General features: G+C 34.8%; 1 protein-coding gene across 1 annotated transcript in view; it reads right to left on the reverse strand.

Annotated features, from left to right (window-relative positions):
* The window catches only part of LOC122147072 (ankyrin repeat and fibronectin type-III domain-containing protein 1-like), a 66907-nt gene extending 42796 nt beyond the window's left edge, over window positions 1-24111 (reverse strand). Inside the window, 3 exon segments of the mRNA XM_042768089.1 lie at window positions 10039-10268; window positions 20166-20380; window positions 23965-24111. Coding sequence (XP_042624023.1) covers window positions 10039-10268; window positions 20166-20380; window positions 23965-24062 — 543 coding nt within the window. The 5' untranslated portion in view covers window positions 24063-24111.
* Window positions 24112-24507: the final 396 nt, after the last annotated feature.

The raw sequence follows: 24507 nt of genomic DNA on the forward strand, positions 1-24507 counted from the left end.
TTGTGTATTCAAGAACAAAACGTACAATATCGCTGCTGTTAGATTTTATTGCAAATTTGATGTCATTAAAATGCAATCTTGGAAAAAAAAAAATTCTTAATAGAACAGTTTTAGAACAGAAATAGAACAAATTTTAGCGGAAATAAAATATATATATATATATATATATTAAAATATTAAAAAAATATATTTTTAATTTTTTTTTATTTTATTTTTGATGTAAATTGTAAATTGTTATATTTATATAAAAAAAGACAAAAACACCCAACGTTACCAAAAATTAAACAAAAATAAAAAATTATATATATATATAAACACTAATTCAGAATATTAATAAAAACTCTAATAGCATTTCCATGATACTACAGTGACACTGACAAAAGTCACATTTTGAAATATAAATTCGCAAATATGATAACTATGATATAATAATATAATAAACTCACAGCTGCAAATGTGAAATATAAAATTGCAAATTTGAGATCTAAGGTCACAATTATGACAAAGTGTAAAGTGCAAGACACTGAAACAAATTGCTTTAGAAACAAATTTGTAATGGCAAGAAATGAAGTCAGTTACTTTATGGAGTCAGTTTACTTGCCATAACGAGACTTTAGTCATACTCAGCAAGGCCCTGTTTTTGACTTGAACATCCAGATCAAACACAATCCAGTAAAAATCAGAGAGCAATCTTGAACCGTGTGAAAATGTGAACACAGGAAAATGTCTGAGAGCAGCAAATGCCAGCCGACCAGCACTTTGAGCTTAGCAGCTTTGAGATTTCTAATCGAGAGAATTGCTATTGACGGCTTGTTGATTTTGGTGAAATGTCACACTCAGGAAGCTCTATCGGGAACACAACACAGGGCTGCTCTTGTGTGCGCCTGTTTTTTAATGTCAGTGGACCTTCTGGGCTAATACAACAGTTCAGGGGCGACAGCTGTCAATCTGTGCGAGTTAAAGGAGCCTGGAACGGCTGTAATTGCTTTAAAACAGGAACAGAGACCAAGACAATGCAATGATACGGTCTTTCTGGTTGTGATGCAGAACAGTCACCGAAGGAACACTGCTCTACTAAAAGTTTGTTCATCTTATGACTCGTCCCACGACTCTGACAGGTCTGAAGATTAAACATAACGTTAAATCAAACAGCACAAACAGAGTTCATTCATACATATAATGTGTTAAAGTAAAGCATCAAGCTATAACCCAGGTGTCTGAAAGCTCATACTAAAACTAACACCTCCACACAGCAGAAAAACGGTTTGCAGCTGTGCATACGGTGGACAGATAAATTCTGGCAGCAAACACTCTCACATCAGAATCTAACACACTGGCAGACAGGAAACGGAAGCATTCACCTTTCCAAAATATCTGCTTGGATGGACAGACATCTGGTCTTGTGAGCTTACAAGTGAAGACTTACAGATAGATGGCTTTTACCATTTCCCTTCATAAACATGTCAAATAGAAACCACAGCAATTCTCCTTTTCACAGTACCGAACAATCCTGCTTCTGCCACGGCAGAATGTATTAAATCTCTCTCCATGCTGCATCACAATTGATTTTCACATGAGCATCGATAATGTGTTAACCAGTGATGGGGAAGCTAATCCAAAACTGTGGCTACAAGTTACTTAAGCTACAGTACTACTGTTTTGTTATAGATTGCTAGACTATAAGCTGATATTGAATGTATGAAGTATTCTAGTTAAATTAGCAAATAGATAGATAGATAGATAGATAGATAGATAGATAGATAGATAGATAGATAGATAGACACAGACAGATAGACAGATAGATCTATTTTTTACTTTTTTATTTTTAAAATCTCTCTTGCAGAACAGTTCAATTCATAATATAATATAATATAATATAATATAATATAATATAATATAATATAATTGAAATTATATTAAAAAACTGCTGAAATTCAGCTTTGTCATCACAGGAATAAACTACATTTTAAAATGTATTCAAATAAAGTATAATAAATAAATAAAATATATATGTATTCATATATTAATATAAAATACTTTAACATTTTAAATTGTTAAAATATTTCCAAAATATTAGTGTTTTTATATATTTTTTGGTCAAATAAATAAAAAATCTTGTTACTCATAAAATGACACTTCTTAGCAGTACTTTTGAACAGTAGTGTATGAAATTCCTTTTACTAATTTTTTTGAACCACTCACTTATAATTATCAGTCCAATTATATATGCTAAATGCATAAATGTACTATTTGTATGGTAAATTAGTGTGTTACTGAAAAGCTACACTGTTTTGGGTTTACTACATAAGCAAAAGTAAGCCACTTTAAGTTAGTCACTCCCCTGGTGTTAACCCACTGTTAGTGATGCCACTGTACAGGCCCAGTCAAAGCTATTTGTCCCCAAACAAATCATAAATCAGCCAAAAGGAAATGCAATGCAGCTGGATTATTTAAGCAGAATTGTTTGTGTTGTAACATTCCTCATTTGCAAGTCGATTTGGATAAAAGAGTTCGCTACATGAATAAATGTAAATGTTTTTCGTGTCACATTTAGGAAAAAAAAAACCTCAATACTGATCAAGGAACCAGCACAGTATTTGGTAGCAAGCTAATTGGACAAATTAGTTAGTGTGAACATAGCTACAATTGCACCCCATGAGGAAGCCAGAGGTGTATGACCTCAAATTACTGTAATCAGTAATTCACTTTGACTAATTTATATACGGCTCAGTCAAGATGAATAGCGGATGGCAGGGCATTTAAATGCTAATTGCTTAGCAGCTGGAGGATCATTATGGATGCCTGGTTTATCTAATCTGCCCTCTGAACTCCGCGAAGAGTCTTCTGCTTCTTGACCCTGCTCATACCAGCTTAAAGGATCATTCTCGGCTGAAACTGAAGTCTGTTTTCAGCTCTGGACATAATGAATGAAGCGAACAGCTTGAACTGAACTCAAATAACCTCTTTCTGTAGATTAGGCTAGGCAAACTCAGAGCTGACAGCCAAGACAGTCAAGGGCTTCTAGAAGTTCTCACTTCACTGTGTTAATTTGAACAAGGCCTTTATTTTTCTATTTGTCAGTAGAGTAAACTGTAGCATGGTTGTTAAACCTCTCCCAGGCCCAATTAGGGGAGCAATGCTAGCATTCATAGCCCAGATCTCGCTTCTGGTCTGGGAGGAAGAGGGGGCTGTGGTGATGCCCCTGGCAGCCCGGTCTTGGCAGCTCCAAGTTCTTGTGGCAGCAATATTAAGTGACTGCTGAAATTCATGGCCTGCGCAACCATTTTATATGTTTAGGTGACAACCGGCTTTCATATGGTGCAGGCGTTCAGCAACACATTAGCAAATTGTGCCGTTTCATTATTCATTAGGGTGCTGTCATGCAGGAACACACTGCCCTGGTGTGAAACATGAGCTTACTGGCAATTCTTGGCTTATCAGATTAAAGCTTCAATAATTGGAGCATATTTTGCAACAAGTTAAGCAAGTGTAAAACCAAGTGATGATATATGGCAGAAAGAGATCTTAATTGTTAACATATTAATTAACTTGATGTATACATAAATGTAGAGATTATGTTCTATATGCAAATGGTTGATACGTCCTGCAGTGTTTTATTCTAAATTTCAAGCTAAAACTATTCTACACATCATATCATAAATGCAGCTTTTTTGAGCTTGTATTAATTGAGGAACTACAGGGAATGTTTGCACTTTTAATTCATATGACAACTTAGAAGCATTATAAATAAAATGGTGATAAAGGGAAAAAAGTGAATGATGAAAATGAATCAATTTATAAACATTTTAACATCAAATTTCGATGTTGATAAACAAAAAGGTTCATTAACAAATTATGCATCAAGCACCCAAAATGCAAGCATGAAATGTGAAAAAATTTTGTATTTGTATTTTGTATTTTATATCTACACCTTTAATGAACCGAAATATCCCAAAACTAAAAAAAAAAAATTTCCCATGGTTTTTCAGTAGGGTCCAAAACTCTGATATCACATTGACAATTTGTGATTTTTGTTATGCAAATCTGCAAGAAAAAGTTTTAAGATTCAAAATGACAAAAAGAATTAAAAAAAAGAAAATATTTAAAAATTCTACACCATTTCTATACCACTAATCATGTGATCAGATGTTTTTGCTTCCACTGAAGCTCTGGACCATTCTCAAATCATGCCGGATTGCATTATCATCAAATAATCATAAACTTGTGGATTTCGGTCAGATCAAATGCAATTCTGAATGCATAAATTTGTTTTGTTGATAATTTACCTTGTAATGAGTTCAGCATTAAGCTAGAAAAGGACGCATTATAGAAGCATTTTCACTGACAATTTTGAGCCCCAAGGTACCTTTTACTATATAAGGTCTATACTTTATGGCAACTGATGGATTACATTAATAATTCATGGAGAACACACTGAAATGTTGGGCATAAAATTCACAGCTTCTTATCCTCCTCTCCATAACTTAGTAAGAAGGCCTGGCATTTTCTTTTCCCTCTTAATGTGCTGCTAAATTGATTCCACCCACACAAACAAAACATTCATAAACAACTGAAATCAGAGATTCAAACTAAGCTGCTGCACATTGTTATCCAACCTATTACGAAGTCTGGGTGCAACACAGCTTTGAAATTGTTCTGTAACATCTTCTACCCACGCTCATCACCTTGGGCCAGACAGCGGCTCCGGCATGGCAGAGAGAGGGCAAGCTTGCCCCCTTATGGTCTCTTAATGAAGTAAACTTTCCTATAAGGCTACACTTAAACCTGTAGAAAGCAAGTCTGCCGAACTAGACCACCACACCCCGTCCAAAATAAAAAGAAAATAGCCCTCCCCCATTAGACAGCAGGCAAGTTCTCTTTTTGGCGGCGCTTGACTAAGTGGACTCTGTAATGAGTCTGGCCGCCTGATTAGAGTGATAGACACGAAGGAATCCAGCAGGCGCTGCCAGAGACCGCCACAACGAGGAGGAGGGGAGGGGAAACAGGACAGAACGTCTGAGAGGTCTGGAGGTAAACATCCCAGAAAAGTCCTAGCAGGAATGTAGACCTTATGCTGGATTGGAGCGCAGGAACTAGGGGCACTAGAAGGAGGGGTTGGAAAGTGGTGAGTTAGCGTACAATACATTAACCTTAAAACTTTGCAGGAGATTCTCCATACAATCCATGAAATGATAGCTTTTGAATGTTTCTTAGAACGGGCTTTGCTATTATCAATCAGCACTGATTGAAATCCATTGTGCAATCATGTGGAGATGCTATTCTAGCACGAACAAAGGTTCAAGTGGTTGTTATAGAAGGTCCATTTTTCAAACATGTTCTTTTGTTTAAAGATGTCTGATGCCCGAAGCAGTAATATATGAGATGAAACAATTCCTGGGAAGCCAGTTTTTGGAAAGATTGGTTTTTAAAGCTTCTGGATCTTCAATTACATCACACTGAACGCTTTGAGCACCTTGACCAAAATGACTCGACCCTTAGACCAGCACTAACCAAGCACCATGGTAACACATGGTGATAAACAAGGGCAATAAATTGCTGCATCAGTCTGTAGCATCAAACATATCTTTTGTTGGATTTTTTAAGATTTTGAAGAATTTCCACCAAAGAATCACTGATGGCAAAATGAATTAGAAATATTTAAAATTCAAAATTATTACAAGGTCAGTAATGAAATAAGCAAATTTGTGACACTGACATTGAGTTTTAATGAGCTTTATAAATAATTACAAAAATGAAATGACCACGTAAACAAGTTCAGAACAAAATTTTGAAGTTCATGTAGTTTGACTGCAAGAGATTCAGAGTGTATCATACAAAATAATATGAGTATTGCAGCAAGAGGTTGTTATATTGTGCTGCGTATCTTATATTCTCATTAACTGATTTGTATAGTTGTTTTTCTTAAGGTTTCGATACAGATCACCGCTTATGCGTCAATTCAGACTTTCATACGTCAGAATATCAAGGCTTGCACAATAACACAAGCATCAGAACAAACCCTCTAGCCTTCTGAATTTGATGACCATCAGTGCTAGAGAGTGATTGACATAACCTGGCAACATAATTACACAGACGGCCTTCCAGACTCCACTTTTTAGGTGCATTTCGATTTTAAAGGCTTTACTATTCACCATAACAAAGGAGCTCTCCGCTGACACTTTCCATGCAGTCATGCCTGAGCTGCGAGCAGGGAAAAATTCTGGAATATCTGTGTAACTGTGTTTTCTCCTGCCATGGGGCTATAAAGTTTGACAACTCATCCACAAGCATTCTGGGAATGAAAAAACGGAACTCGGGTTGTGGACTGGACACATGCTTTTTTCTCAGAAATCCTTCTCTTTGGAAATGGCCCAAGGATTCAAACGCACCACTTAATCATGGCACTCTTTCATTCGACAAGGTGTAAAAAAACACCTGGGTGACATGAAATTCTGCATTAGGTATGAAAACAGGGCAAATACAAACTCTAGTCTCTCATATTTTTGGTCACAGAACAATTTCAGTGGAACAATTTTTAGGAAATTATAGGAGAGCTAGGAATGTATGAATAATAAAGATTTTTGCTAGACTAGTAGGAAATCATCTCCAGCTGGACTGTAAATTCCCAGTCAATCTTTATAATGTATGCAGATTATCTATGGGCCTTGAGCCCTATTATTTTGTTAGCCTGTCTGGAGGGAATAAAACTAAAACAAAAGCCCTGTCATTATTTACTCACCCTCAAGTCGGTCCAAAACCACCAAGACAAAAGGAGATTTTTTTGTTATATCTTTACACAACTCTTGCCATATGTTTCTATGTCTTTTAAAATTAGAAAAGGGCCATTAAAGTAACATAAATGTAGGTTTGTAAGCATATGATCGATGGTTGAAATATTCCTTTCATGAGACATGTGCATGTTCAAGCAAACCTCTGTGCATGTTTCGCTTTCAGCTCTGAAGGATCAGCGCCTTCATTTTTACTGAAACATACATGCATAAATAACGTTTCTATGTGATGTTTACTATCTAACAGTCAGGGAAAATACAGGAATAAACATTTTGATCAAAAATAATTAGTACCATAGACAGTCTCAAATGGGCAATGTTTGTCACCACATTAATGAGTAATTTTGGAATTATCTCAAAACAGATTTGCTTCTATAAATATGCAAAAAAAAGATCTGGTGCTAGAATTTGACATTTTGGATGTTTTTCTGAGACCTCGCTGCGGTTGTCATAAGTGATGAAATGCGACAGTGGCCATGTTCTCTCCCACACACAGCTCTCAGACACGCACTGTGTCTATTGCAGTGAAATTAAAAAAAAAAAAAATCCACTGACATATGATTCACTCTTAGTTTATTAAAACAAAAACTTATGTCAGGGTGGATTACAACCTCAAACAACCTTTTTTATGCTTTAGACTGTTTTCACTTGTTAGCTTGATCTGTGCATATTTCTCTCCTGATTCAGACAAAATGACTTTTACACTGGAGAAAACAATATTATGGGTAGAGGCCTTGTATTGTAGTCTGAAACAATGGCTTGAAGTTAAAAAAAATCTTGATGGACCGCAATAATCCATAATTTATGTCTTCACAAAACATAATAGATGGACTGGAGTCATGTTGACTATCTGTGGATTATTGTGATTATTGTTTAATCAGCTGTTTGGACTCTCATTCTGACGGCACCCATTCACTGCAGATGATCCATTGGTGAGCAAGTAATATAATGATACATTTCTCTAAACTTGTTTTGATGAAGAAACAAACTCATCTACATCTTGGATGACCTGAGGGTAAGTAAACTTTCAGCAAACTTTTCAGAAAATTTTTTGGGTGAACTGTTCCTTTAATGTGTGACCTGACCAAATATTAACCATTGTGATTACTGAGCTCAAACCTATAAAGGCCATTTCTAAAAACAATCTTGAAACAAAGTACACAGATTGGAGTGCACACAAATGATATCAGTGGTAGGCCTATTTTGCCAGCACTTGTTTAATGACATCTCCTGAGATCTAAACAAACTAATTAAGGAGGAGACACAAGCCAAACTAACCACACTAGAAAATAATCAAAATCAATTTTCTTTTAAAGAACAGACCAATTACTGGATGCCTTTTTTTCACTGCACAACTCACAAACAAGCAGTACTAATCTTAGAATATTGTGCACTTCAAAGATTCTTTAAGTTACCAGGGTATCAATGCAATTATGCCTTGCATGCTACACCTTTAAAACATTACGTAATCTGACTTCGAAACACACGAAGAATCCAACTTCATTCATTCATTGCTATGGAAACGATGGTGACTGTAGCAGAATGAAACCTGAACTGATGGGTGCAGCGTCTGTGTGTGTTGTGTGTCCAATTGAACCATATCAAGTTCCTTCACTGGTCCATGACGACAGATTCCTGTGGTGCTCTGGCTAGTGCAGCTAGACATTATTTTCACATTATGAGCTTGCATCTACGCATACCATCTGCTTTGATGCCTTCACGGCATTCCCACACACCATATTGATATTCAACTTTGTTGATGTGCAATAGGATCCGATACCTCACAATATTATTCACACTATTCATTTTTTAACTGCATTATGATGAACTGCACGATTTCCTTCCTAAAATAAGCACACTAATTTCTGAATGATTTGTGAATTCTGAGATTCGGAACCATAGAAAACTATTTTATAAGAGCGAGTGTAGCGCAGGAGTTCTAAAAAAAGACTAACGTTTCAAGTAACAAGCTACTTTTACCAAAATGTAGAGATGTTTTGCACAAAAACACAGCATTATGTTGTAGCGCACTTGAATTGCTGTGGCCTTTTTGCCCCATGCGCATGCTCAAGACTGCCCCCTATAGCACCTAAAGTAATGTTAAGTCAGATTCATTGTAGTGAATCAATTCGTTCAAACTTTTGTATATAAGCAGGCTCAAAAAAATATAAATATAAACATTTTTAATGGTTTTAAAGATTTAAAATATATATATATCTTTTTACAAATAAAATGAAAATAATTTTGAAACAATAAATAATACATAATATAATAATAAATAAAATTAAAAAATGCTCAACAAATTATTCACCTTTCCATGTGAGATATTTTACATCTTCTTTGTAATGTAAAATACTGAATTAAATCGTTGATTGTTGCTTTCACCTTGATTATATGAATCATGGTGCTTCTAGTTTTATTAGATATATTTATCTATTTGGTGTTCTCTTGGAGGTTTTCAAATTTTAATAAGCCACGCTCCCACAGGGGGATCTTACTTCTGATAGATGCCTCATGATCAAAAAGTGTTTATTTTTTCACTTTTTTTTTCTTCAATTTATAGATGAGTATGTTATCAGTAAACAACTCCAACTTGTGTTGAAGCATGTGCTTCATTAATGAGTTTTAAACAAGGTAAAGTTTGATGCAATCCACCCACAATCCATAATCATCCATCCCAATAAGCTAGAAATGCTAAAACATAAAAGCCTACATCACGGATACTTCTTTATCTATCCCTTCTTAACATATATTTATATACAGACCAGCTTTCTCAGAACTGCACTGAAGCAGCTTCGTTAGTTTACTAAAGCAAATGTATGCAGATGGAATTCATGTTCTGCAAAAGTCCCTAATGTAAGGTTACAAGGCAGCGCGTCCTCAAAGCACTGACTCACTGGTGTAGGATGACAGATGAGTGTTCGCTGAATAGACAGCCATGATCAAACTCCAGGATGAATTCTGGGCAAGCGTACCTCTTTTTTGAACAGTTACACAACTGAACGTCTATGAAGAACCTCACAGCAAAAGCTCAGCAGCTGTGAAACTGTCAAAACACTGTATGCGCTACATCAATATCCGCCTACAAAGGTGGATATGCTAAGAGATGTCCTTAAACAAGACATTGCCAAAAAAAAAAAAAAAACAAGCAACGAAGGGCACATTTACATATAGGACCAATATGAAATTTCCTATAGAATCTATAGCTGGGCTCTATTTGACAGCAATATGAAACATCTCTACCACTCACATTAATGTTCCTGAGTTTCTTCTTGCCCCTCTCTATTCGGCTAAGCAGTCTGTGATGTTCTCTAGGTGTTTGCTGGAGAAGGCGGTCATCGATGGATATGGTCTTCCTAAGAGTCACTCTATCCCTCCAAGGCTCTGGGACACGGCTCTCTGAATCCACACTCCGAGGAAAGCGCTTCACTTCCGACAGTGACGACGTCTCCCCTCGGTCATGGTCACGCAGCACTGACCCTGAAAGAGAGAAACAGACACCTTAAGTGATAACTGACACCCAGAGAGAAAGAAAACACTGGAGAATGAGGATAGGACCAAAACCTCCCCTCACAAGAACACACATTTTGAAGTGTTAGTGTTCACAAACATAGTTAGGCCTAAATTTAGGATTTATGTATATGAATTGCATTTAAACTTCCCATCTCTTTAAACAGTCTTAACAAAAGCTTAATGTGAAGTACATACTGTGCATATGGAAGCCTGTTTTTGCCATGGGATCAAAATAAAAAATGAAAAATAATAAATCTAAAACGGGTGTAATTGCAACTTTTTATCTCACAATTCAAACTTGTTAACTTGCATTTATGAGGAAATGCATTTATCTCACAGTTCTCTTTATTTTTTCAGTTCTGAGAACAAGAAAAGTCAGAACTGAGAAATATAAACTCAGAATTGCAAAATAAAAGCTCAGCATTGTGAGATGGAAACTTAGAATTGCAAGAAAAGAGTCTGAGTAGCAAGATAAAAAGTTGCATGTATTAACTTTTCTATATTTATATTTTGTATATTTTTATACATAAATGAAACAGGTAAGACGTAATAAAAATGTAATAGTACTAATAAACTGAATGAGTTTATCACAGGTTTATATATTTATCATCAATAAATGCAATTTCATTAGATCTCATACATTTTAACTAATTGAATATTGCTTGTTCCACAATGTAATGGAAATTTTACTGGATTCATTTATATATAACTGATAAATAGAAGTTTATTAGTTTATGTTAAAACTGTGTAATCAAAATGGATGGAAATTTGATATGCAATTCAAATACATAAATCTTAAATTTAAGCCTAAACAGTGTAGAAAACAGCAGCACTGAGATAGAATTTTGTATAAATGAGAAATCACTTAAAGAAGAAAAAAATATGAACAGAATGTTCTAACAATTTTAAATAGTCCATCCTCTCAATTCTCATTTTAAATGCTCTGATAAAGCATCTTCCCACTGATTCTCTAGTGAGTCATGTCTCTAACAATTTCACCGTAAAGAACATGATGTAAAAAAAAAAAATTAATTACCACCTATTGTACCACATAGATGAATAAAAATTAGTTGAATGGCAAAAAAAATTCACTTTCACCTCAAGTAACATTAAAAGTAAATTATCTTGAAGATCTAATAAAGCAGTTCTTGTAAACTGGAGGGTTATAATGTAAAAACACACATGCACCATATGTTTCTAGGTTTGTAAGCTGGGTGTTTGGTTTCTCTGTACAATCAGCTGGTGAGCAGCAGTTCTTCCTCTTTATCCACTGGGCAACACATTGCATGGTTTCATCTCCTCCACTTACAATTAAAACTGCATGAAGACCTCGCCGTTACCATCTTCCCATCTGAGACTGTTGTGAAGAAAACATCCTCTGAAGTACAGTAGATGTCAAATAAACATTTATGAATTCGGTTTTACTGCTACAATCCACTATGTTTTGCATCTATAATAAATTTTAATGGTGTCCTGACACAATCTTGAACATTTTGATAACCAAGCTCAAATATATGATGCCAATTTGGGAAAACAATCAATGAGCCACATAAATGCAGACAGTGAATAGAGATGGTAACTGTGGTACATTATTTTGGCAGCACTTGACAAGATGGAGATACTGATTTTAAAGTAACTGCCAAAGGAAAGCAACAAACACTGTAGCACAGCACAGTAATGGTATCAGAGAGTAATTCTTTGATTTATGAGTGTTTTTTCAATGAAATACAAGCAAGTCATACAGTATAAGTCCACTTTATGACATAAAGTTTAAAAAGTCATTTTCTGCACAGAATGCTATTAAACACAATAAATTCTGTAATTTGAGATTTGTAAAATGACAATGTGTAGAAACACTTCTTTTTCATATCATTTTCTTAAAGTGCCCATATTTGAAGAAACATCCATATCCCATGGTATTAAATGATTATCATATTATATCATATCATTCTCCAAGATACTGCAAGCAATACGATGGTATTCACTAAAGCCATGTGAGTACAATGGTATTTAAATTTTGAACTGCCAAGAACAACAAAAAAAAAAAAAAAGAAAAAAAAAAAAAAAAAACACTGGCCCAACGACTTCTGTGTCTTCCATTGACAAATCCACAAAAATAATCCACTGGAAACCTCAGGCATTTTATGCCATTCAATGACTCTTATTAGTTACCCAGGTGTCAGTCCAAGTGTGGATTGCACACTACAGCCATACATTATATAACCTCACTTGTCAAACACATACTGTAGACTAACTTTGTTAGCGCATTGCTATGGAAACGATGGTGACTGTAGCAGAATGAAACCTGAACTGATGGGTGCAGAGTCTGTGTGTGTGTCATGTGTCCAAGTGAACCATATCAAGTTCCTTAACAGGTCCCTGACGACAGATTCCTGTGGTGCTCTGGCTAGCACAGCTAGACATTATTTTCACATTATGAGCTCGCATCTATGCATACCATCTGCTTTGATGCCTTCACAGCATTTCCACACACCATATTGCTATTTGACATGCAAACTGCATTATTAAAACAATATATTATATTGCCAATCCTGTTTTGAGGATTGATCCAGTTTACTGCATTTAGATATCCATACCTGTGTTAGCAGTTGAATCTTTATATTTATACTGATGATGAGTCACTATCACAGTAAAGAGGTTTGAGATTTTATCCCAGGAGTCTGGGGTCAACAAACACTCATAACCAAGCAGCTCTGTGTTATGTGAAGATGTTATATCACATCACCTGCGGTGACATTATTTGTAAACCCTCCTACAGCTTGATTGTGGCTCCAGGGCTGAGCGCACTAACAAATTGAATCTGCAAAGCATTTTTTACAAAACGATCCCACTTTAAAGTCAAATAAGCGATCAAAACACAAATTATGGGATTGATCTAATTTGTCCAATTACCCATTATGTCTGAAAACCACCCATGGATGGACACAAAGACGTTGGGGTGTTGATGAAGCGCTGCAGCTCTTCAACACAGAGTCCAACTAAATTATACATGTGAGAAGAATCTTAAGACCTTAAAACAAACCACAGCTGGTGCTAATGATCACAGTTTCCATGACAACCATTTGGGTTCCATCTTCAAAGGCAATGGGTAAAGAGGTGCTGGCTCTAGGGTCACTGATCTGTTCAGTCATCGGGAAGGCCATACTTCTTGCCAAAAGACACACAGCATGTCATCCAGAGCCGTTAGAGGAGGACAACATCTTTATTAACCATTCTAGGAAAGTTTGGCAACATATTTGCTGATAATGTGCAGGCTAGTAGGGAGATATGACCAAGAATCATGATCTGCTGGGACATCACATACTGAGTACAGAATTAAGAACACAGTATATAATTTTTTTGAGGTTGTAAATAAAACAAAGATCATTGGAGTACAATTTTCAAGAAAATACTACTTCAATCTTTTGACTAATGTTAATTCAATGTGTTGCTTGCCATTTCTTTGTAACTGTAAAATTTACTTGCAATTTCTGAGTGAAAAAATATACTACACCATTTTTTTTCTCAGTATAGTATGCATGTTTTTTTTTTACACTATTATTGGTCACAAAAACTGCACAAGGACATGAAGGCTTAGGACCCATGTGCAGTAGTTTATTGGAGGTATAATCCACAATTGTAGTCAAAAACCGGCTTGAGGTCAAACACAATCAGCAGTCCAAAAAATGACAGAAAAACAGGCAGAACAGCAAAAACCACAAAAACAAGACACAAGTGAACCCGGATAAAAGGCTTAGAACTACAGATGCAAGACACACAAGACTAAAAAAAGAAAAAAAAAGGAGCGAACCAGGCTTTTATAAGGTGAGCTAACAAGTTTAACGAGACACAGGTGTAAGCAATGCGTACTGATGAGGCAAAGGATTATGGGACATGGAGTTAGTGAGGCAGAAACAGTCTGGGGTGGAATGCCCTCTAGTGGACATCTGGGGCACAGCTGTTTATCATGACATTATTATTATTATTGAAAAATAATCATTTTAAATTTTATTTAAAGAAATCAATTATTATTTTTGTTTCAATTAATATTTACAGCTTAAAATGAAAATGGTGCAAAAAAAATATGTTAAAAAGTTTATCATTTGCTGTTTTTAATGTAACATTTGCTCAACCAATGGCATGAGTTTGGCAGCAGGATTATCTTTATGACTGACCGGTGACAGATGGTCAGCGTGTGTCATTATTTTTGATGGTGATATAAGTGGCTCAGAAATTGCACACTGCAGCTTTAACCTCTGTGGTCTAAGATACATAAAACATGTTTGATGTATTTTTAATTAGCAAAAGTAACCACACACAATGTTCCCTCTAAGCTGCGCGCGCGCGCGGCCGCGCACTTCTTCCACCGCAGCCGCGCAGAAGAAATAATGTGCCGCGCACACGCATAAATGAGTTGGGAAAGCCATTTGCGAAAGCGAATGAATTGCAATGCTCGGATAAACCGCTACAGAGTTGATATCACGATAGAGTTAGAACCGGTGAATGTGGTTAGTTCATAGAAAAGGAATGTGCGGCAAATGAATCGCTGTAGAAACCCGAATATTTTAATGGTTGCGTACGAAATAGCTCAAATCGTGCGCCGACGCAAACGCAATGACGTGAAATAAAACGTCATCATGTATTAAAGAAGAGCGGCTTGATTAAGTGCTGGAAATAGCGGATGATGGGCACAGAACGGTAACAAAACTCAGAGACATTTACAGTCACACACAGGTGTAGTTTACATAGCTATAGAAGAATTGACGTTCACGTTTTTTTTTTTAAATATTTAACTTACAGATCTCAGTTTAAATGCTTCAGTTTCTATTCTATTCTATCAGTTTAAATGCTTCAGTTTCTATTCTATTCTATTCTATTCTATTCTATTCTGTTCTGTTCTGTTCTATTCTATTCTATCAGTTTAAATGCTTCAGTTTGTTTTGATATTATATTATGTTAGGCCTATATTATAAACCTAATAAATAATTGACCTTGTTTTTAATGGAGTCTCTGCTCATCAAGGATGTATTTATTTTATCGAAAATACAGAAGAAAAAAACAGTAATATTGTGAAAACATTATTGCAATTTCTAATATTGGTTTCCTGTTTTAATATACTTTAAAATATAATTTATTCCCGAGGAGCAAAGCTGAATTTTCAGCATCATTACTCCAGCCTTCAGTGTCATATTATCCTTCAGAAATCATTCTAATATGCTGATTTACTATCAGTGTTGAATCTGTTGTAATGCTTAATATTTTTACTTATTTTTTATTTTTATTTTTGGAACTTGTGATACTTTTTTTCTTTGATTCTTAGATTAATAAAAAGTTAAAAAGAACAGAATTTATTCAAAATAGAACTCTTTTCTAAAAATATGTGTTTATTGTGACTTTTTATCCATTTAACACATTCTTACTGAATTAAAAAATTTAATTTCTTTAAAAAAAGAAAAAAAAATTACTGACCACAAACTTTTAGTAGTGTATATTGTAACACAAAATTTTTATTTTGAATAAACACTGTCCTTTTTAACTTTTTATTTATCAAAGAATCCCCCAAAAAAATCACAAGTCCCCAAAAAATATTAAGCAGCACAACAGTTTCCAGCACTGATAATAAATCATCATATTAGACTGATTTCTGAAGGATCATGTCACACTAAAGAGTGGAGTAAAGATGCTGAAAATTGCTTTGCTTCATAGGAATAAATTATATTTTAAAGTATATTAAAATAGAAAACTTTTATTTTAAATTGCAATAATATTTCACAGTATTATTTTGTGAAATAATATTCAGTAAGTTTTATTAGGTAATCTAAAATGTACATCATTTAGTCACGGGTCAAATCAAATACAAATAGCACATTAAAGTTAAAAGTTACACACTTTTTTTGTGTGCGCGCTGTACAGGTCTGGTATAAACGATGTTTTTTGCACAGGTGGCCGAAATGTCCGCCCAATAGAGAAAAGTTTTTGCTCAGCAAGAAAAAAAAATAGAGGGGAACATTGACCACACATCAGGAACAAAACCATGGTGATATTCATAGTTGGCACTTGTGGAAATCATCTGACATTACAGTACACCAAGTGGCTACAATTCTATTTAATGCTGAAACACGGCTGTGTGGTTAATCATCCGCTACAGTTTGAATGACAACTGACATTTAAATAGGAAAGGAACAAAGGCTTTGGTACAAAACGGCTGAATTTCTACTGCCATACAGCACGTCCTGCTCATAAATTATGGAATTTAAATTTAATACAGCTGTGGTTAGAAAAAAACACAAATACTCTATTCTTTGCTTCTCAATCATCTCTTCAGGAGAACCGACACGGCTTCTGTTCAGTTCTGTGTCCAAGCTCAAATGCAATAGTGACCTCTACTGGATGACTGGGGCAGCGGATGAATTAAAAAGTGCCCTGCACAATGCACATGCACTTTTTAAATGTATTTTAAAATGTTATTTATTCCTGTGATGTAAAAGCTGAACTTTCAATAGCCATTCCTCCAGTCTTCAAATAATCCTTAAAAATTAATTTAATATTTTTCTATTTGGTGCTCAAGAAACATTTCTTAAAAATGATCAATGTTTAAAACAGTTATGCTGAATAAAATTTTTATGTGGATAATGTGATTTTTCAGAACTTGTACATTTATTTTAAAGTAGAAAACAATGTAAAAGTATTATATCAAATATAAAAGTATTTACTGTCAGTTTTGATCAATTGAATGCATCTTTGCTGAACAGCAAACAATTTCTTTAAAAAAATCAGGATCTTGAACTTTTGTGAATAGTAGTGGACATGAACTTATAGAATCAGTGTTTTTTTATGTAATTTAGTTTACAAAAACAAACAAAAAAAACTATATAACATACACGAAACATACAAGAGATGTAAATTCTTATAAGATATTCATAGATTTTTCATACCAAACTAATAACAACAAATAATGAAAAAAAAGGACTTTATGAATGAACAAATGAATGAATGACTTAACTGCTTTCACCCAGACAACCCTTTTAGCTATAATTTCCGGCTTGTGTCATTTAGCGATTCCCTGTACACAGGGGTTATCTAACACTGATTGTATCATTTAGTACATTAAGGCTGAATCTCACGTCCCCAGGTAAAAAACAGAGAACCCAGTAGCTGAAAACAATCCTCCCGCAGCACTCATTCTATACACACGATGGTGTCATTATAGAAAGATAACCACCCAGCACCCATTGGAGCTCTTTGGATAAAAAATTGATTCTGACACCACTGCTGACATCAATATGTGTACTGACAACTTCTGCAGAAACAATCCCGCAATCCCTAGAGGGGCATCACATCAACACCACTTTCCCTTTCTTTCACTTTCACTTTTAGCCCGAAGGTGAATTTAGGTATGGTCACTATTACAAACCAGACAAAGGCGTGGAAAACACTTTGTTTACATCATGCTTACAAGGCATGGCTAGGCTGATGTTTTGCAAATCTTTGAATCTGATAAAGCTTGTGCTAAAAAAAACTTTCACTGAATTATGTTTTCTGTGCTAAGTACACTGAATCAAACCTAACTTACATTTGATCACATATATGTTCAGAATGGATTCCCATTTCTTATTATTATCAATGTTGAAAACAGTTGTGCTGCTTTTGGAATCCATGATACTTTTTTTGCTGTTGAAAAAAAAAAAAAAAAAGTAGTATTATTTAAAAAAAAAAAAAAAATTTGTTACATTATAAATGTCACTTTTGATCAATTTACGGCATCCTTGTTGAATAAAAGTATTAAATTCTTAAAAGTTACACGTTATAAATGGTATTATAAATTGTTTTATAGTACTGTTACATAGTTGCACGTTTAATGAATCCACTTACCATCTCTACATTAAAACCACTAATTTTTGACAAAAAAGAGTGATACATTATCTTAAGTCCATCATGGATATAAGATCATTTATTTTGCATTTTAATATATTTTATATATATACACGTTTAGTTACGCTCCGAACCTAAGAAATGCTAAATAAATAAAAAAACTCTTGTTCTATGATTTGGTGAATGTAGATTATCTGCGTAATCCATACATACATACAAAAAATTTGCACACTGTGTACACTGTGTAGACATACTATTCACTGTAGCAATAGTAAGAGTAGTATTCTAGTATGGCATTCTAAACACAGCCCAATACATTCTTAGCTCACCAGAAAATTCTGTCATTATTTACTCACCCTCATGTCATTCCAAAGACTTTATTCATTGTAAGGAGAAAAGTGTGAATATTCTGCCTAAAATCTCCTTTCATGATCCGTGGAAGAAATAAAGTGGTGTTTGGAATGACATAAAGGAGAGTAAATGATGACAGAATTTACATTTTATGGTGAGAAAACTCTTTAGCAATCTTCCAAGTGCCCAGTAACACCATCCACTGTTTACATACCAGTCATACGCTCTTCCAGAGATAGGCAGAGCTGTTTATGGCATTAACAAAAGTCATTTCCTGCCATTCCGTACCACCCCTAAAGATAGTGATAATACTCTTTTGAAGGGTAGGTGGGGTTGGAGAGTGACTAAATAAATATCACTGCCTCTTCTTCATCTCTCGGTACCAGAAAATGTTGTTTTCCTTGTAAAATGAATTGCTTATTATGCCATCCAAAGGTTCACCACTACTACTGCGACTGCGGGGCAGAGCCACAAATAAACCTGCAATTAGGAGTCATTTTCATATACAACAAGAGCACTAATGACAGTGCCACCTCTGACAACTGACAGCATAACAGCATGAATTCCAGCACTGGATGAGGTTAGTTAAAACACTAATATGAAACACATACTTTAATATGTTCTGTAAGATATTCTCGTTCTTTAAAAATTTGCATGTTATATTCCATTTGACCCTGAGAGAATTTTCTTTTTGCTAGCTAATGTTATAACATTGGGACTAAAACTTACTTGCTTACCTACTTTCTACTATACACACAGGGTATAGCAACTTTTTTTATCATTTTTTATCACAACCGAACATTTTTATCATTTTTATCACTTTTGGGGACAACTTTTAATAAAGCTTTTTTGCCACTCAAAAACTAAGGTGCATAAGCTCAGACTGATGAAGCCTATGACCAATCAGTTCCAAAAAGAAACTACAAAACCTGTGCTAATTGCAAGAAAAGTTGACAAGCTAATAATACAGCACAATGAGAGATTTACAAGCAATTTTTAAAAGGCCGGCCAATTTTGACCACAAACACCAAATTAGGCATTTTTAAGAATTTTCAGCACAGCACAGGGTTAATTGCTGTGTCTCATCTATTTTGTTTTCATTTGGATGTGCTTTGTAGTGAATATTAAATAACACGATATGTCTAAAGATATGCAAAAATAAATGACCATTTCATATACAGTACCTATAGTATTTCACAGCATCAGCCCTTTACTATAGGTAATTGCAACAAACGCAGTGAGTATCACTCCCAGCAGAAGCAATTAGCCAGATTACTCGAGTCATTAATTTTGCAGAGAACCTTCGCCCTCGAATTTCACAAATATGTATGTCAAACTGTGCAAAATTGCTTGGTGTAACAGGCAATCAAGCAAATAAAAACAGACAGCAATGCTTGGCAAAACATAGCGAGACGAGAAATCAATCCATTAAAGAACCACAAGACCTCCAAATGTGGTTCCTCAAACTCATTTATAGTAGTTCAGACTCTGAAATACTACACATATGTATTTTTAACTTGCTTGAAAAAGGTTTCAACCCACAGCACTGGAACAATTATACATATTGAGAGCCAAAAGAGTTTTGAAGAGGAGTTGGCATCGGAGACTATGATGAATGGATGCAGTTTGTGATTGGCATACCTGATGCGTCCCAGTGCAGTCCTCCGGGGCTGGCTGCCAGGCGCCGGCGTTTCCTCACACTCACGCCACCTTGACAGGAGTCTCTGGTGGGCTTGGGCAGAGGAGTTGAGGTGGTCCTCATGGGCGATGAGGACTTAGGGGAGGCTGAAACTGGCAATAGATGGGTTTCCCTCTCCTGGCACTGGCTCAGATGGATAGACTCGTTCTCCAGAGGCCTGTGGAACAAAAGAGATTTCATTTCTGCTGTCACTCCACTATAATTATCTGTCATAGTGTGATGTTTTCATGTTCACAATTGAGCTCCCCCATACCGCACAGCATGTCATACCAGCAGTGATAAACGCACGTTTTTTTCCATACCAATCAATGTTAAGAAAATTACAGCTTTCAGCTGTATGTCAGAAAAAGAAGGGAATTAAATTTGTTGAAAATGTGTGAGAACAAAATGTGAGAGTATTTTAAAGCATTATATTATAGACGTCAAGCTGTATAGACAATACTAGTTTGAATTTAATGCTTAGTTTGAGTACATTGTGTTCTACACTGTAAAAAAAAAAAAAAAAAAAATCCTGTAAAATGTAAAAATACTTACAGAACAACCTTTAAATTTTATAGTTTAAAACTGCAATTTACAATATATATATATACACTAACAACCATTATAATACCACATATTATATTTATTTGCATTTGATTGCCTTTTTTTAGCAGACGCTTTTATCCAAGCGACTTACAAATGAGGACAATGGAAGCAATCAAAAACAAAAAAAGAGAAATGATATATAAGTGCTATAACAAGTCTCAGTTAGCCTAAACCACAGTATACGTAGCTAGGGCTTTTAAATAATATAATAAATAAAAAGAAAACAGTTAGAATAGAAAAGAATAGAGCAAGCTAGTGTTAGAGGTCTTTTTTTTTATAACTGTATAATAAATGAAAAGAAATAGATAGACTACAAAAAGATTTAAAAAGGTAGTTAGATTTTTTTTTTTTTTTTTTTTTAAATAGAATTAGAATAGTGAGTGAAAAAAGTTAGAGGGTCAAATAAAGATGGAAGAGATGTGTTTTAAGCCGATTCTTAAAGATGGCTAAGGACTCAGCTGCTCGGATTGAGTTGGGCAGGTCATTCCACCAGGAGGGAACATTTAATTTAAAAGTCCGTAAAAGTGACTTTGTGCTTCTTTGGGATGGCACAATCAAGCGATGTTCACTTGCAGAACGCAAGCTTCTAGAGGGCACATAAGTCTGAAAAATATATATATATATATATATATATCTATATATATATATATATATATATATATATATATAATATATATATATATATATATATATATCATAAATATATATATATATATATATTTTTTTTTTTTTTTTTCAGTTTTTATGAGATGACTTGTTCTTTTTTACCTCCAAAAAAGGAACATTCAATAGTATTTTACTGAAAAATTACATTAAATGTAAGGTTTGATCTATTTCCAGATTCCCCTGTATATAACAACAGAACTTAACACTCCTTTACACTTAAAATCTTTTTAGTCTTTTTTTTTTACAGTATGTATACCTCAAGATGCGTTTTAAAAAATAGAGCTAAATTTGGAAGATAAAATATTTTCAGTGCAGTAATCCATTAAGAAGAAGTCTTAATAAAATAATAAATAGATACAAATACAAATAAACAAACACCAAACTGACTAAAAATATCCTTTTTTCTGTTTGAGAACATACAGTACCTGGAATCAGGAAGGGTATAGCTTTGGCTTTTCCATGATCCTCTCTTGCAGGATCCTGATTTTTTCTTCTAAAACAAAAATTCAACAATCCGTTCCATTGCAAACATGAATGCCCTCACAGACTTCTTCTCTTCATGTAAAACAACTTATTAAAGATTTTCCATGTGATTCCATATGAGCAATGATCAGCATATTGAACTCGAATGCACCTGCAAGATCTAACACCACAGTTTTTGCCCAGGACTTCCCATAGCTAAAGCCTTTTCATAGTCAAATCAACAACGTAATCGCTCTGGGATAAAAAGAAAGCTCCTAGTAAAAAAACAAAAACCAGCCCCACTGAGCATTCAGCGCCCAGCATAAATATTAAATTGCACCTTCAGCTGAAGTGCACCAGCCGCGCACACAAAAGCCACATCAGTCTGTCAAGAGTCAAGTTCAGTGTATATCTGATGGTAGAGCTGGCTATGTTGCTTTTGTGAGGCTTGATTAACTGTAGAGAGTTAGGAGAGGTTTCCAGTGAATGCTTTGTTTCCACTGAGAGATGTAATAACACCATCTCAGTATGAAACCCCGCTTTTTGTTTTTAAATAAATGGCTCTGCTGCAGCTTATGAATGTAGCCTGATTACATAAACTTTGATGGCGGTGAGTTTCTTTTTGTGCCCCAGGCAGGATTAAAACAGTATTAACTGGTCTTAGTCATTGTATGCATTGCATTTTTGTTCTTACTTTGTAGCATATGGTTTTGGGTGTTTTGATGATTCAGTTGATGTTGAGAGTGCCATATAAAAGGTAGCTGAGAAGACATGATCGGTTTTGATTGGCTATTGAAACCCCAAGAGCCACACTGATTCTACATGTGGGAGGTTGGCTGGCACTATCAGTGTAATTCTCTCTTCTCCGCACTGCTTCTAATTTCAGAATGTATTCAAAGGTGTCAATGAAAACAACAAGCATGTTAAATAGGATTCTGAAAGGCAATCAGAGGTTGTTAAATATGGAGTGAAATGTTTAGCGAGAACTTTGATTAATTTGAATGTCCATCACAATCTTTACAAAATTAATACATACGTTTTAAAAATTATTTGTAATAAATTAGGCTGGTAACACTTTAGTATAGGGACCAATTCTCACTATTTACATATTAACTATTAACATCGTTAACATATTGGCTGTTTATTAGTACTTAAGCACATATTCTGCATGACCATTATTCTACATCCCTATTCCTGCCCAATTCCTAAAACTTAACGACTACTTACTAATTATTAATAAGCAGCAAATTAGGAGTTTATTGAGGGCCAAACTCTTAGTTAATGGTTTGTTAATAGGGTGAATTGGACCTTTAAATAAAGTGTGACCATTAGGCTTCAGCTAATGTTGATTCAAACTTTTCTGGCAGATCCCAACACTGTGTAAATGATGACATCATGTGGTCACTGGAAGAAATGCAGTCTAGCAACTGCACTAAGCTAAACAACATCGAGACTATACTGTATGTACGTATATATGTATATATATATATATATATATATATATATATATATATATATATATATATATATATATATATACACACACACAGTATATATATATATATGTTCAGTATGTCAATTATCGTAATTACCAAAAAACTGCAGTTATTTTTATTTATTTATTTATGACATGACTGTGCATTATATCAGTTATATGCAAAATGCAAATGTGAGTCAGAATAATTTGAATATGCAAAAAAAACAAAAAAAAAACAAAGTGCAGTGTAGTTAGCTGCTTGTCAAAAGTCACAGTTAAGTGGTCATTACACAAAATCTAAGTGGAGTAATCTAAAGCTGTGTAATAATTAATTAAAAACAAAATGTATTTTTGCATGACTATAAGATAAAGCAAGACACTGCTTACCAAGCAAACAGCCTTCACACACACAAATGTGAGATTCCTGAATAAATATGAAACTTGCCCTTAACTGAAACGCCTACACTAAGAAAAAGCAATCAAACTGGTCTGTGACAAAGAAACAGGAACTATCAAGACCCACCCTTAAAATTCTCTCACAAACATGTTACCTGGACTCTTTGTCTGTGTCTCCAGTGCCATTCTCATTGGACGGTGACGGCAAGGAGCAAACTGAATCCCGGCTCCTGGGTAACAAAGTAGAGGGCATACACAGCCATGTCTCCAGATCAGAGAATTTGGAGTAGCTCAGGCATTTCTAAAACACTGCAGTATAGGAATACAAAGACATATCACGTCAGTCATGCTTTTTTTAAATATATTACAGTAACAAATAATGTATAATTTGAAAAATATATGAATGTATAATATGATGAAGTATGGCAACTTATGGTACCTGTCCTCTCCCATTCCGGGGATTTCATATTTGTGACAAACACATGGTGTTCGTGATTGCTGTGGAGCCAGCAGGCAAGCTTTCTCGGTCTCATAAGACATCTTGAGCCATTTCTGAGGAAAACAAAACAACCTGTTAGTGCACTGTATGCTGATCATTTTCTTCTACAGCCACTAATGAAGCCAAATTACACAGTCAATTATCCACATGGCTAATGTTTTGGACCTGAGGTCACTTCTCGGCACAGATCCCTGCTGGT

The sequence above is a fragment of the Cyprinus carpio genome, chromosome A12 (genome assembly GCF_018340385.1).
Source record: "Cyprinus carpio isolate SPL01 chromosome A12, ASM1834038v1, whole genome shotgun sequence".
Taxonomy (NCBI): domain Eukaryota; kingdom Metazoa; phylum Chordata; class Actinopteri; order Cypriniformes; family Cyprinidae; genus Cyprinus; species Cyprinus carpio.